A 16,839-nucleotide genomic window follows, 5' to 3' on the forward strand; every position below is an offset into this window, starting at 1 on the left:
GTCGACTAGTAAATCCACTAGTCGACCTTGCTGGTACTAGTTGACTAGTTGATAAGAAAAAAAAAAAAAAAAAAAAAGGTTTATTTTTTCCCCGATTTTGTAGGCCTCAAGATCAGGTAGATTATAGTTATGGTCACCAATGTAGACAGTTTTTTTTTAACATAATAGGTGGTTAAACAACTAGTCGACTAGGCAACTAGTCAACTAGTAAAAATGACTAGAAGTGAATGCCCTAGCAGGAACCCCTTTTGGTGTTCATAGCATTATGTCATACTTTAGCTATTGAAAAATAGCAGATCTACAAGCTCGTAGAGTGCCGCGCTACGAGCTTGTAGGTCTGCTATTTTTGAAACGTCTTGAAAATGCGGTGCAAATCTTTGAATACAATATATTCTTTCAGAGAAAACGTTTTAACTCAAATCTTTGCTTCTGGGGGCGGGGACCCTGGAACAACCTATTTTCAGATGGGGGTCGGCGGCCAATTACATATATGTTTGATGGTACTTGACATGAAAATGCTTGAGAACCGCTGACATAGAAACATGAGGTTTTTCAGAAAACCGTCAGAAATTAGAAGGCATTTGTAGAAGCGTTCTCAGGTCTGAATGGGCTAGTATAGGGTTTCTTACCTCACCAGCACAACAACTGCCTGTCATCTTTACTATAGGAAAGAATGAGTATACTACCATATGCATATTACATAATAATTCATGAAATTAAATGAAATAAATCCCCCACTAATCTGAAATGAGGTAAAAAAAATAAAATAAAAAAAAGTCAAAATTAGCTGTTCACAGACGGAAGGACGGACACACACACACACACACACACACACACACACACACACACACACACACACACACACACACACACACACACACACACACACACACACACACACACACACACACACACACACGGACGGAGTGCAAAACATACTCTCTCCCCATGCCTTCGGCCTGGTGGAGACAATGAGTGTTGTATTGTGGGTGAGAAAGCAGCTGGAAAGTGCAATTGTGTGTAAAGCAGCAACAATGCGCTAGATTGGCTGTTGTTGGAGGTGGGCGGGCCCTAAACTGGGCCGTGTGAGGTGAGGCGGAGTGGTGATTCTGGTGGAATAAATTAAAAAAGACTTGTGTATGCACAAGTATAGCACGTTCAAGGTAGCACGCATGTTAATTAAGAGCACCAGTACTAGATAATTACACCCAGCCCTGTATGTGAGCTCATAGCACCCTCTGGTGGTACACATACGCAAACTACTAGCACACCTCCTTTATCTCGGTAGACTGACCAATAATACTGCTGCACAAAATGTTAAGAATGTCATTAAGGTCACATTCCCACCTAATACTTCGGTAGACTCGATGCGAATGGGAGGAGAATTGGGACTTCTTGCATATTTAATTTGCTGCGGTTTGCCTTCACACTGTCATCCGCAGCTATTGGAAACGCAGCAGGGGGACCTTTATCAATGTGTTCCATTCATAAACTATAGCCTACACAGTGAAATCTATGGTGATCAAAATTTCAAATTATACTCAAAACGTGCATGTGTCGTGGTCTGGGACTGGACCCACCCCCCTCTCTCTCTCTCTCTCTCCGCACGCAGCCACGCACTGTTCTTTTGGGCATGGAAGGAACGGCGCTGAGCCCACTGATATAACAGACAGCAGCGCAAAATGTTTACAAGTTTATCGAGATGAAAGTCCCTACTCCCCAGTCCCCACACAGTGACAGCACTCCATGTTTACGGCACGCACAGACAGACAGAATATTCTGTAGTGTAAGCTATAATACAGTGCAGTGTTTTTATGTGTTTCCTTAAGCAATTGATTAATGTACTCGTCCTAATTTCAATCAGGGCTTCAGTCTCCTCATTCGACCACGTCTATCCACGGTAACGGGACATCTTTGCGCTGCGTAAAATATGCCTTCTCCGTCTCCAACTGTGTTCAGCTCCTCACCCGCCACATTGTTTGCTTCATTTCCTTTATTTACTGCGGATTGCATTCACACCTGCACCGAATCGTAATCAAGTGCGATTGGAAGCGAAGCGAAACCCCCGTTTTTGCTCGGAGTAGAATGCGGTTCTTTGATACGCATTAGGATTCAAATGAGCCTTCACACCTGCCAAACGAAGCGCACTTTCTGACAATGCGCAGCAGGATTCGTTTTAATCGCAGCAAAGCTTTCTGGTGTGAATGTCACCTAAGATAGTATGTTGTTGAGACACATACCAGGTTCAGGCATCGTTTACCTGCTGTTCTACAGTTTCAATGCACAATATGGTAATTTAGAATAGCATGTTGTGACAACGTGTGACATAACTATAGAGTACATCATGTGAGTGTGACATACACAGGAGGCGGCATCCCCTTCTGCAATTCTTTTCCGTTTTCTCCTTTGTACATATTAGAGTTTTGTATTTGTTGACGACGTGTATTATCGTGTCAATGTCATGCCATGTTGATGAATTGAATATATATACTGTAGGACGGACCACAATGGAAACAAAGTCCTCAGGACCTTTTTTTTCTTTCTTTTTTTTTTACATGTTTGACTAATAAAGTATTCAATCAATCAATCAATCAAAGTCATGTCCAGGGGGTGTACTTGCACATCTTGTGACATACTGCAGTGGTTTCCAAACGTTTTCATGTCAAGGACCCCCAAATTGACACTAACGAGCCCGCAGACCCCCATTTGAAGGGATAATGCCATGGATAAGAGAAGATTGTTTTTTTTACGGCTGTAGCTGTGATTCTCAACCCGTTTAATTTCAAGTTTGACATGCATTAGTCTACGGACCCCCATTTCTACCTCTGAGACCCACATTTATATTGTAAAATCAATGTTAACCCATGTTGGGGCGGGAACCCCTTTTGGTGTTAGCATTATGTTATGCTTTAGCTATTGAAAAATAGCAGATCTACAAGCTCATAGCACGACGAGCTTGTAGGTCTGCTATTTTTCGAGAAATCGAAGAACGACTGACATAGAAACAACTTTTTCAGAAAACTGTCAAGATTTAGAAGACATTTTTAGAATCTGATCTCAGGTCAAAATGGGTTAACATAACTCTGAGAGTGTAGAAATGGAACCAAATGGACCAATTAGGGTCCATTTACTTACTGCCTCACGTTACAGAAACAGGAGAGAGGCTCCTCCTGACTTGCATAGCTCAAGACTAATCACGTACGCATACCGTACACATGTGACACACTCAACACAGTCAAACATACAGCGCGCACCCACACACGCATAATGAGATTTAACACATGCTCAGACAGTACATGTGTTATACAAACACATCCACCGGCTCACATAAAACGGTGAGATTCGGAAGAAAACAAGGCCTTTTGCGGAGGAGCAACTCTTGGGGGACCGACTGACTAATGGGACAGAAATAGAACGGAATATAAATAGAATCCATACAGGGTGGGTAGGTAGGTACCCTCACAAAAAACATGCAGTAATCCTGGTCTCTAAACTGCCTCCCCCTGGCCAGCCGGGGCGCCTGATGGAGGGGAAAGGAACTGGTTGGAATAACGTGTTCCTTCCACGCGCTACGTCGTCCAACCAGGGAAACTCCCCCCTGTCAGGTGTAAAAGGAGAAACTTGGACACTCAGGCATGAGTTCAAGTCCGTTATACTCTCCCCATGTCCCCCATATATGGGGACTAGGTTGGCGGAGGGTGTGTAGAGCCCAGGATCACATTAGATCATTGACACAGGGGTGAAAAATGGGTTACAAAATCGTGGGATAATAATAATAAAGAAATCACACCCGTGTGAACCGAGTGGTGCAAGGTCTTATATAGTCTGATCAGCTGTGTCAGTGACGTCACACACTAACCATAGCAACCATGCTCGTTTTTTTGGTACGAACACACACGGGTACACGGGTACACGGGTACAAAGCCAGTTGTTGGAGTGGTTTGCACCACTCAAAAAAAAAAGAATCCATACAGCCATAAATAAAACTAAATGGTCAACGTCGGATGGAAACCCTGTTCCATTTTTCTTTTCTTTTTTGTTTTAAACAAGTAGTCAAAATAGCCAATCAAGTATCTCACAATGGGGTTGTGTGAGCTTGTAGATAAGCTACTTGCAACACCCTTGTATGACGAGGTCGGGCATTTATTCACAGATACAAATAAATAAATGGAGATACAAGGTTTCTACCCGGCAGCAACAACAATGTGATACAGAGATACAACCATCTGCCTTTTCCTTCTGGTCTCCAACAAATAAGTAGGGCTGGGCGATAAGACTTCAACTCAATATCAGGATCATTTCAAACTGTTGCCTCGATTGAGATTAATGAATGATATCATAGTGAAAATAGCAGGGCATGAGTGGTTAATGTCAGACTAATTGACAGTCCATTGTAAAATAAGAAAAACAAGCCCAAATTGATTAAATCAATTAATTACCAGCTGCATTATTATTATCTGTGGGTCTGCTGCTGACGTTATGCCACGTTTTAGCTCCGCTCCGCTGTTATGCTCAAATTAGTGACCCTAAATAATTCTGAGGCAACATGGCTGGAGACGAGGCAGCCAATCAGAACTGCTCGACTAGCCATGCCGTGCAGACGATGGGATGTTATGGGTTGTTGCCAGTGGTGGCAACTGTCGTGACAGAAATAGGCTAAGCAGCCTCCAAAATCAAACCAGGCAAGCAACTGTGAATGAATCCACGTTAGGCTGGAAATATGCAGACTTGGCAACACTCAGCAGAAAGACTAGCGGTGTCCGTCTACCGGTCGCATAGTGGTGTCCGTCTACCGGTCGCATAGCGGTGTCCGTCTACCGGTCGCATAGCGGTGTCCGTCTACCGGTCACATAGTGGTGTCCGTCTACCGGTCGCATAGTGGTGTCCGTCTACCGGTCGCATAGCGGTGTCCGTCTACCGGTCGCATAGTGGTGTCCCTCTACCGGTCGCATAGTGGTGTCCGTCTACCGGTCGCATAGTGGTGTCCGTCTACCGGTCGCAAGTTTCACAGGTAAACAAAAAATAAAAGCTTCTACGAAGCAGCTGGTAAAAAGAACCATACTCCTCGTCATGTAGCAGCCAAGTCTATGGACTTTTTAATCCATCCTGGCTTGTTTCTTGTATGAAACAAAATGAGTTACAAGATGTATTGCTATCGGCCACAACATGACATCTTACGTCGTCATTAACTGTAGTGCCCTAAACAAACATTAAACTCCATAGACTTGGCCGGCAAACGATTGACGTCATAAGTGCTCTGAACAAACATTACAAATCCCATAGACTTTGCTGTCATATGACGTATAGGGCCCTATTATGCGTGTCTTAAGTACCAGGTCTTATTCCTTAACTTAAGACCTGGAGGCGTGATCAATGCCATTTGGCTATTCTGAGTGGCCAAATGGCATTGACCACGCCTCCAGGTCTTAAGTTAAGGAATAAGACCTGGTACTTAAGACACGCATAATAGGGCCCATAATCTCAGAAAGCCATGTATTATTGGAGGGGCTAACGCCGCTCAAACATGTATAAGAAATGTAACTAAGAGCAAGATTGAGTCAATCATTTCGCTCTGGACATCATTCGTTTGGGTTAATTGCCCAGCCCTAGTCGGGTTCTTCATTGGGTTCCAGTATCGGTGAACATTTGAACGGATATATGATGGTACTATGGTACCAGCACCGGGATTTCAGCACCGGTACCAAAACCAGGGTGTTCCCTTCCCGCACCTCCCAGACTCAACGACAACGTCAGACAATTAACACTTTGACTACTAAACCCGAGTTGCTGGAGTTAATTCATCGTAGAACACTTTCCCTGCAAATTCGCAAGTTGCCCGAGTTATGTTTTCATTGTTTAATCCACGTTTTAAGTCATAGGGGCAATCCACCCGAATGGGAAATGAGACGCGAAAAAGGTCCGTCGCTCAGGCGTGCAAAGGGTTCTGGGAAATTGAGTTCCTATTCATTACAATGGAGGGGGTGGAACGGAGCGGAGCGTTTGCTGCTCCGTTCTGTTGTTGTGGTCGGCACTTTGGAATACTTTTCTACACTATACAACAAGCCATTACAAGCAACTCAGCGGTCGGTGCAGTGGCTGTTCAAAGGTAACTTTAAACTTAGGCAGTCTAGCCTAAAAGACGGCCGTAAATGGTCCGCAGTTAACCTGTTTACCCATTTAGGCATGACGTCAAAAATTAAAAAAAAGTCTTCTGAAAGAGTAAATGTTACATTTGTGCCGCATTTTCACGATTTTTCAAAAATAGCAGACCTACAAGCTCGTAGCGCGCCACTCGGTGGCGCGCTATGAGCATGTAGATCTGCTATTTTTCAATAGCTAAAGTATAACATAGTGCTTAGTTAAAACACCAAAAGGGGTTCCCGCCCCGGAATGGGTTGAATATACCACACCTTCCATCACACACGTGACACCACAACGTAGAGAACAGGAACGTTACACGGTGCAATATGGATGCTCCCTCCACACAAACAGCTGAAGCCGGTCGATCACAAAAAAGCATTGCTTCACGTTAGTTAATTACTAGTTAATTTCCTTGTTTCAAGTTCAAGCTCATTCTACTTCATGTGCCGTTGGTGAAACAATCCTCCACACAAGCGCCGTTCCCTAACCCAATTTACAATGTGTACGATGCTGTTCTACAGTACATACTGCCAACCAAGCATTAACCATCGCTTTTTAGATGAAATATCCAAGACTAGGATTTGATGGAAGACGCTTCTGAAAATAATTGCTAGTTTGACCACTTCACATGAACACTATGACCGAAAACAGCCCATGTACAAGCACTCAACGTGTCGCGCTGGGGGGGCGAAACGTCGCCGGCGAGCACAGAGCAGAGCGACTCACCAAGCTGACAGGACCCAGAATCCATTACAAGGCGACGTGTGGCAATACTTTAATGCGGCGAACAACCGACCAAAGCCTTCCGCATGAAACGCTTTTAACGTATATACACACCAGTCCCTCGAGTCGGATTCAAAACGGACATCAGTGACATGGCATGTATCGCGATGGTATTCCATGGCCAATGCAAAGCAGCAGCAGTCTGGTGGACTTCGAAACGTGAGTGAGTGCTCAAGTCTCGCAACACAATCAGCCTCGGGGAGACTGAGAACTTCAGTCCGTGAGTTGCAGTCAGGAAAACCCACCGGTTTTGAGAACCACTATAGCTGCAGACAAACGCAAAACGGGCCACGCAGGACGAGCACACAAGCAGAGAGAGAGACTCACCGAGCTGCAGGGACGCCTCCGTGTGGTAGTAACCATTCTGCTGCTTCTTCTTCAACATGGAGCACAGGTCCAGTCTCTCCACCCGCTGCTCTCCTAGACACCTAGCACGGGATTGAAACAACACAACAGCTGTGCTGAATGAGAGAGAGAGAGAGAGAGAGACACAGACAGACAGACAGACAGACAGACAGACAGACAGACAGACAGACAGACAGACAGACAGACAGACAGACAGACAGACAGACAGACAGCTCCTACCTGTCTGTATAGCTGGAGTATAAGGCTGGATCCACACGCTTTAAACCCTGAAAGAGAGATAATGAGAGAGAGAGAGAGAGAGAGGGGGGGGGGGGGAGTGGAGTGACAGACAAGGACATGAGAGGGACAATCTTTTTAGTCATTGCTGCATTTGTTTTGATCAGAAAAATGTTGTTTAATTCCTAAATTGTTGTATAATAAAATAGAGCGGTGCCCGTTTGGGCACTGGCCTACTTAGAACAATGCAAGTTGAACATGCACACCCCACCCAGTTATTATGTCCGTGTCCCTTTCATGCCCATATATGGAGTTATTTGTCAGGCAAATATGGAGTATACGGTATGCAGATGTCAGAACATCAATGTGATGTCAGAGAGGTAAGGGGTGGCATACTTAATGGGACTCAAAACTGCTCCATTTGCTAATCCGTGAATGCAAAAGCAAGAGCCTTCAACTGTTGTTCTGTGTGTCGGTTCCCCCGCATGCCATTCTGGTCCTGATTGACCAGGTCCTTGTGCATCCACCCCAGGCGGCCAATACATTGACCAGGTCCTGATTGACCAGGTCCTGATTGACCAGGTCCTCGCGCATCCACCCCAGGCGGCCAATACATTGGTGCAGGAACAAACCCTCAAAAAAGAGCCTTAACTCATCCATCGCCAAGGACTTATTTAACTTATTTTTCATGATGTCCTGGAGCGCCAAGGACATGTTTTTCGTGTTTTATAACATGGTAAAAAAAAATATATATATATATATAAAATAAAATAAAAGATATATGGTGGCGGTCAGGGCCTTTTTTTTTGTTTTGTTTTTAGACTTTTTTTTGAAAAAAATAAAAATATATAAAATAAAATAAAAGATATATGGTGGCGGTCAGGGCCTTTTTTTTGTTTTTTTTTTAGACTTTTTTTTTGAAAAAAATAAAAATATATAAAATAAAATAAAAGATATATGGTGGCGGTCAGGGCCTTTTGGCGCCCCCTAGTGGCGATGGATGAGTTCATACTTTCAGCGCCATTGGCGACGATCTTTGTCAATTGAAGCCTAATTTTGATACTGACGCTTAACGCCATTGCCGACGGCCTTCGGCAATTGAGCTTTTATAGCGCGTTCGATTGCTCAAGCCATAATGCTACTCACGTTAGCCGGTTACCTAGCTGTGTTGTTAGCACAGCACTGGATCGCCCATCTTAGATCGTCGTCGCCATAATAATCCATTCTATCCATTTCTTTCAATCGCATGTATCTCCTATTCCTTGTCCCAGATGGCATTTTGGTCAAAACAGCGTTTCTTTGACGGCACAGATCTGACGATCTGGAGCTCTGCAGAGCTCCGGTCTGGATTCACATTGTAAACAAGGCCGGCCCAGCTACAATTTACAATTTAGGCATTTAGCAGACGCTCTTAATCCAGAGCGACTTACATTAAGCAATAACAAAAAGCATGGCATACATCACATGTATAAAAAGTAGTTATCATGAATCATGCGTAAACTAAGAACGTAACAGTGGAGTATCTATGTAAACTATACATACTATACTATATAATATATTATACATGTGTACTATAAAGTGCTATGACTACATAAAGTGCAATTCTAGAGCGGTCTACATAACAAGCTATAAGTCTGTTTAAAATACTATCTAAGTCTACATAATGTGCTATCTAAGGGGCTAGGCTAGGGCAAGTGCTACGGGCCATGGTGGAGTCTGAAGAGGTGGGTTTTCAGACTACGGCGGAAGATTGGGAGTGAGGCTGCAGTTCTGATTGCAATGGGAAGTGCATTCCATAGTTTTGGAGCCAGAAGGGAGAAGAGTTTGGGACGTGTGGAGCGTTGTCCCGGCGTTTTTAGTGAAGGTACCTCCAGCTTCCCTGCGTTGGCTGATCTGAGTGAGCGGGAGGGTTTGTAGGGTACGATCATACTTGTGAGATATGGGGGGGCCATGCCTTTGGTTGCTTTGAATGCCAGCATCAGAGTTTTGTATTCTGTGCGGGCAGCGACCGGGAGCCAATGGAGCGAGCGGAGAAGGGGGGAGACGTGTGAGAATTTTGGCTGGTTGAAGACCAAGCGTGCTGCGGCATTTTGGATCAGTTGGAGGGGCTTAAGTGCACATGCCGGTAAGCCAGTAAGGAGGGAGTTGCAATAGTCAAGTTTTGACAAGACTGTTGTCTGGATTAGGAGCTGGGCTGACTCCTGGGTGAGGAACGGTCTAATTCGTCGTATGTTGTAGAGTGTAAACCTACAGGATCTAGTGACAGCTGTGATGTGTGTTTTGAACGAGAGCTGACTGTCCAGGACAACACCAAGGTTCCTGGCTGTCGGGACAGACTTTACCAGGGCGTTGTCTACGGAGATAGTTAGCTCCCGCAGCTCCGTGTAACTTCCTAATTTAGGACTATTGCTAGTGAGGCGGAAATGGCGGCTTTTCAAAATAAGAGCTCAAATTTAAAAAAATGCTGGCGTGAATTAGTTCCTAATTTTTCAATAAATTATATCGCTGAAAGGGTTAAGGTGGTTGTTTTTTTTTCTGAAAAACGACGGAAAAACACAGCTAAGAATCCGAAAACGCATCCAGTGTGCAGTGTGGGAATCCAGGGCGCACTCATTGCACCTGACTTAGTCACATGACCACCAGCAGGAAGTATAAATGTCTAGTAGAGAGCCATTTTCAACTCTGCCACAATGCTCTTCCCCTCCCATACAGGGCGAAGGAGAGAAGCATGGTAGGCTAAGCTTTTGTTTGCTGCGGCTAATGCTGGTACTGGCTTGTGTTTGAGCACATGTTACTGCTAGCCATTGTTTGATTAAGCACTTTAGTCTGCGACATCATTGTTTTATTTGATCCTATTTAAAATGTATGTATTACTTGCGCAAGCAGAGCGCGCAAGTACTGTAGTTCGACCAGCGTATGTATGGTATGTATGTAGGCCTGTCCTCGATGGTCCCCAATTGGCTGAAGTTTCAATGTCGGTCTGAGGTTTCTGAACCAATCAGAGCGTCGCATCCCTTCAGGCGATGGGACGGTAGCTATAGGGACGGTTGCTATGCTATACGCAGCGCATGGTGTGTGTTTGTTTACAAATCAGATAGACGGCCATGCTGTACCAGTTTACTGTTATGTGGCTTATTTCTACCCTATAATGTTTTGAGATACATATTTTAGCGTGATGATTAAGTTAAAACCGAGTAATACACTGTCTGGATGTTATCTTGAATGGGAATAAAAACGGAGGATTTCTGTAATCAGTAGCAGCTGTGCTGCCAGTGCTGGACGGATGCGGAGATATGGGGAATTAAACGGGTGAGCTTCATTTTTATTGGCTTTTATCGATGTGGGCCTCGACACGTCATCACGCAGCACGTTTTCGTTTTCAGGAAGTAATAAAACAAATGTTTGTATGGACTTTTGATATAAAAACACACAAAAATGAGAATTTGCCCATTTTTTTGGCATCCATTGTTAGGTATGCCCATATGATGACCACGGATATGGTCTTAAAGTGTGAAAAACGTATTTTTCATTTCACTACACCTTTAAAGGCCGGGTCCGCCCCGCTGCACACAGCATTTCAAATGACTAATACAATCATAAAAACAGCATTCCATCTTGACCTCTGTCCGTCCTTTAACTAAATGTACAGTACCCCTCATGTTAAAGGGGAATTGACGGCATACTCCGTCATATGAAATCCAACTCTCAACTGCTTTTGACGGACCGCTCCGTCATATAAGCTTCATTATTGATATCAAACGGTATCGCCGTTTCTTTTCTTTTTTTTTTGCTTGGCCTTTCCTTCTCCAGCGATCCTAGACCGGTTTCGCACATGCGCAAAACTGTCTTGTAAAGCGGCCGCCTGAAAAGCTGAATAACTCTAAATCTAGGGAGCTCTCCATAGTTTTGACAAAACGCCCGATGTTCGGAGGTCTTTTCTGATTGTCCGGTGATCCCCATTGGAACATTGGCGTTTTGTAGAGCAAGGATGGCCTCATTTTAGCTCGCTAGCATTGACGCTAATATTTAGCATCTAAAATGGATGCCAAGCATCACACTACAAAACAGTACATCCGGGTCGGCAGTCAGTGTAGGCCAGTGGTTCCCAAACTTTTTCATGTCAAGGACCCCCAAATTGACACTAGCAATTAGCCCGCGGACCCCCATTTGAAAAACATATGCCAAGGACCCCCCATAAGAGAAGAATGTTACGGCTCTAGCAGTGATTCTCAAACCCCTTTAATTTCGAGGAACCCCAGTTTGACATACATTAGTCTACGAAACCCCTTTTAATGGCATTTCTATCTCTGGGACCCCCAATTTATATTGAAAAATCAATGTTAATTTAACTCTGAGAGTGTACCCATGAGGATCCATTTGGTAACTATGGATCATTTAGCTGGGGGACCCCCTGGAACTCCATCATGGACCCCTGGGGGTCCCTGGGTCCCACTTTGGGAACCACTGGTGTAGGAAAAACATGTCCGACAGCGATGATACGGTACCACACACACACACGCACGCACACACACACGCACACGCACACAGTACACACAGACGGAAGAGCACCCTGCCCTATGGTCGGCGCCAGACAGACAGGATGTGATGTCATCAGGTGTCAAGCGAGAAGATGACTGAAGATTATTGTCCTTCCTGTGTTCATTTGACCTGCACCCTCCACATCCTGTCTGTCTGTCTGTCTGTCTGTCTGTCTGTAGGCCTGTCACAATTACTACATAATTGTTTAATTGCAATTATTTTGTCACAATCGTTTCTATGTTGAAACATTTCCATACATTAAAAAAAGCTGAAATAGATTTAGAAGCTTACAATGCGGTTTTTTTAAGTATAAAAATAATGAATATGTCAGTATTTGTTCTTGATATTTATCAACAGAAATGTATTCTTCATTCATATGTTCCAATGTTCAATGTAAAAAAGAAAACAATTCAATCGCTACTCGCAAAATTGTGACAATTAATCTTCAACATAAATATTGTCATCGTGACGGCCCTACTCTCATGCACCTCTAATTTGTCCTCTGTGTGCGTGCGTGCGTGCGTGCGTGCGTGCGTGCGTGCGTGCGTGCGGTTGGGTGCTCTGTGTGTGTGTGTGTGTGTGTGTGTGTGTGTGTGTGTGCGCGTGCGCGTGTACCTGCGAGCGGAGTTTGGGTGAGAGCTTCAAGATGGTGTGTGTGTGTGTGTGTGTGTGTGCGCGTGTACCTGCGAGCGGAGTTTGGGTGCTCTGGAGAGCTTCAAGATGGTGAGGTGGGGTTCAAGTCCACGCTGGTCTCCCTGCATGAGACCTTGTGCCTCAAAACAGCTCCGCAACAACTCTGTGACGCGCACACGCACGCACACAGCCACACACGCACACGCACACGCACACACACACACACACACACACACACACACACACACACACACACACACACACACACACACACACACACACACACACACACACACACACACACACACACACACACACACACAGGTTTTGAGGAAAACAACAGATATTTTTGGAATGGCAATTCTAGAAGGAAATATTAGTATAAAATCAATACACAGGGAGAGAGAGAGAGAGAGAGAGAGAGAGAGAGAGAGAGAGAGAGAGAGAGAGAGAGAGAGAGAGACACACACACAGAGAGAAGCAGAGAGAGAGAGAGAGGGGAGGAGAGCTGGAGAAAAGGAGGCCAGGGATCAGTGGAAACAGTTAGGAGCAACTTTAAAACAACAGAATTCAAGTGCTCTACACTCAGTAAAACAACAGCATTCAAGTGCTCTACACTCAGTAAAACAACAGCATTCAAGTGCTCTACACTCAGTAAAACAACAGCATTCAAGTGCTCTACACTCAGTAAAACAACAGAATTCAAGTGCTCTACACTCAGTAAAACAACAGCATTCAAGTGCTCTACACTCAGTAAAACAACAGCATTCAAGTGCTCTACACTCAGTAAAACAACAGCATTCAAGTGCTCTACACTCAGTAAAACAACAGCATTCAAGTGCTCTACACTCAGTAAAACAACAGAATTCAAGTGCTCTACACTCAGTAAAACAACAGAATTCAAGTGCTCTATACACTCAGTAAAACAACATAATTCAAGTGCTCTACACTCAGTAAAACAACAGAATTAAAGTGCTCTACACTCAGTAAAACAACAGCATTCAAGTGCTCTACACTCAGTAAAACAACAGCATTCAAGTGCTCTACACTCAGTAAAACAACAGCATTCAAGTGCTCTACACTCAGTAAAACAACAGCATTCAAGTGCTCTACACTCAGTAAAACAACAGCATTCAAGTGCTCTACACTCAGTAAAACAGAATTCAAGTGTTCTACACTCAGTAAAACAACAGCATTCAAGTGCTCTACACTCAGTAAAACAACAGCATTCAAGTGCTCTACACTCAGTAAAACAGAATTCATGTGCTCTACACTCAGTAAAACAGCATTCAAGTGCTCTACACTCAGTAAAACAACAGAATTCAAGTGCTCTACACTCAGTAAAACAACAGCATTCAAGTGCTCTACACTCAGTAAAACAACAGCATTCAAGTGCTCTACACTCAGTAAAACAACAGCATTCAAGTGCTCTACACTCAGTAAAACAACAGCATTCAAGTGCTCTACACTCAGTAAAACAACAGCATTCAAGTGCTCTACACTCAGTAAAACAACAGCATTCAAGTGCTCTACACTCAGTAAAACAACAGCATTCAAGTGCTCTACACTCAGTAAAACAACAGAATTCAAGTGCTCTACACTCAGTAAAACAAATATATACAAAACATCATCGGCGGGGAAATAATTTCATTGACGGACCACAGGCGAGACGAGCGTTGCCAACGCCGGGCGCTGCTACACGGTGGACATCAGCGAGACCATTGTGAATCAACACATATATACAAAGACGTCAAAAGTCGGCTTGGCAACGAGCGACATTGGGGGGAAAAAAAGACTTCTCGTTCTTCGGAGCGAGTGGGTTAAGTGTATATAGAAGGCATAGCATAAGGTACTGTGGCAGCTACTGAGGAATGCTGATGGTGTATAATTTATTATCTCATTAGTATTAACCCATTCTGGGCGGGAACCCATTTTGGTGTTAGCATTATGTTGTGCTTTAGCTATTGAAAAAATAGCAGATCTACAAGCTCATAGCGCGCCACCGAGTGGCGCGCTACGAGCTTGTAGGTCTGCTATTTTTGAAAAATCGAAGAACGACTGACATAGAAACATAGCTTTTTCAGAAAACTGTCAGGATGTAGAAGACATTTTTAGAATCTGATCTCAGGTCAGAATGTGTTAATAGAGGAAGCTACAGAATCTACTGTAACGGTGTCTAAGCATAAATAGATGAAGGAACAATTCATAACATTGTCTAATAGGCATTAACCCATTTAGGCCCGACGTCGAAATTTTATTTTTTTTATTTTTTTCTGAAACCTCATGTTTCTATATCCGTGGTTCTCAATATTTCATGTCAAGGACCCCAATGAAAATTATATATGTAATATGCCGCCGACCCCCATCTGAAAATATGTTGTTCCAGGGACCCTCCAGAAGCAAATATTTGAGTTAAAAAACTGACACTCTGAAAGAATATATATTCAAAAGATTTGAGGCACATTTTCACGATTTTTCAAAAATAGCAGACCTACAAGTTCATAGCGCGGTACTCGGTGCCACGCTATGAGCTTGTAGATCTGCTATTTTTCAATAGCTAAAGTATAGCATAATGCTAAAAACACCAAAAGGGGTTCCCGCCTAAAATGGGTTAATAACTGAAGGAACAGTCCACTGACCTGCCCGTCTGTCCAGTAATGGGTTAATAACTGAAGGAACAGTCCACTGACCTGTCAGTCTGTCCAGTAATGGGTTAATAACTGAAGGAACAGTCCACTGACCTGCCAGTCTGTCCAGCGATGGGTTAATAACTGAAGGAACAGTCCACTGACCTGTCAGTCTGTCCAGTAATGGGTTAATAACTGAAGGAACAGTCCACTGACCTGCCAGTCTGTCCAGCGATGGGTTAATAACTGAAGGAACAGTCCACTGACCCGCCAGTCTGTCCAGTGATGGGTTAATAACTGAAGGAACAGTCCACTGACCCGCCAGTCTGTCCAGTGATGGGTTAATAACTGAAGGAACAGTCCACTGACCTGCCAGTCTGTCCAGTGATGGGTTAATAACTGAAGGAACAGTCCACTGACCCGCCAGTCTGTCCAGTGATGGGTTCATAACTGAAGGAACAGTCCACTGACCCGCCAGTCTGTCCAGCGATGGGTTAATAACTGAAGGAACAGTCCACTGACCCGCCAGTCTGTCCAGCGATGGGTTAATAACTGAAGGAACAGTCCACTGACCTGCCAGTCTGTCCAGTGATGGGTTAATAACTGAAGGAACAGTCCACTGACCTGCCAGTCTGTCCATTGATGGGTTAATAACTGAAGGAACAGTCCACTGACCTGCCAGTCTGTCCAGTGATGGGTTAATAACTGAAGGAACAGTCCACTGACCCGCCAGTCTGTCCAGTGATGGGTTAATAACTGAAGGAACAGTCCACTGACCCGCCAGTCTGTCCAGTGATGGGTTAATAACTGAAGGAACAGTCCACTGACCTGCCAGTCTCTCCAGTGTGTCTCGGTGCCACCCCGGCTCCAGATCCACAAACACCACCTCCTTCCTGAAGTGACCAATCCCTGAGAAGGACAGTGCCAGGTCCCGCCCGCACAGAAGCTCGGCCAATGAGGGCTTCAGCTGAGCCAGAGCGGCGGCCGCGCTGCAAAAGAAGGGTGGGAAAAAGCCAACGTCAGCGTGGAGACGCGCGCACGCACACGCACACGCACACTTAAGTTTAACTTTCAACATTTTTCAAAAACATTGAAAATGCCAGAAAGCTTGTGTGAGCTTGAAGGCTTGCTACTTTCCATGTGTGACATTCATTTAAAATGTTGAACATAAAGAAATAAAGAACTATGGAGATACAAGGTTTCTTCCCGACAGCAAGGAGGATATACACATAAACCTCTGTCTCCCTCTCGCCCTCTCAGATTACATGTGAGTCAATCTAGTGATTTATAACCACACTTGGTGCATATTCAACCCATTAACTGGTTCCGTCCATCCGACGTGTCCACACGTCCTAGGGATTCCAACCGACGCGTTCAAAGGACGTGTGTACACGTCCTAGCGCATCCTCAATGATACCAGGCGAGAGAAGAATATTCTGAACTTTTTCCTTTTATTATTTTTCAATCCGACTCTCGGCCACCGTCATTCACGCTCTGCACTCATATTAGCTTACCGTTCGATTAGCTGTTAGCG

General features: G+C 44.3%; 1 protein-coding gene across 3 annotated transcripts in view; it reads right to left on the minus strand.

Annotated features, from left to right (window-relative positions):
• The window catches only part of akap7 (A-kinase anchoring protein 7), a 148,074-nt gene that overhangs the window by 111,306 nt on the left and 19,929 nt on the right, over positions 1-16,839 (minus strand). For all 3 annotated transcript variants that reach the window (XM_079525449.1, XM_079525448.1, XM_079525447.1), the window contains 4 exons: positions 16,134-16,294; positions 12,729-12,841; positions 7,510-7,556; positions 7,252-7,352 (listed from right to left, as the gene is read on the minus strand). In XM_079525449.1, coding sequence (XP_079381575.1) covers positions 7,252-7,352; positions 7,510-7,556; positions 12,729-12,841; positions 16,134-16,294 — 422 coding nt within the window. The remainder of the gene's footprint in view (positions 1-7,251; positions 7,353-7,509; positions 7,557-12,728; positions 12,842-16,133; positions 16,295-16,839) is intronic.

The sequence above is a fragment of the Electrona antarctica genome (genome assembly GCF_951216825.1).
Source record: "Electrona antarctica genome assembly, chromosome: 17".
Classification (NCBI taxonomy): Eukaryota; Metazoa; Chordata; class Actinopteri; order Myctophiformes; family Myctophidae; genus Electrona; species Electrona antarctica.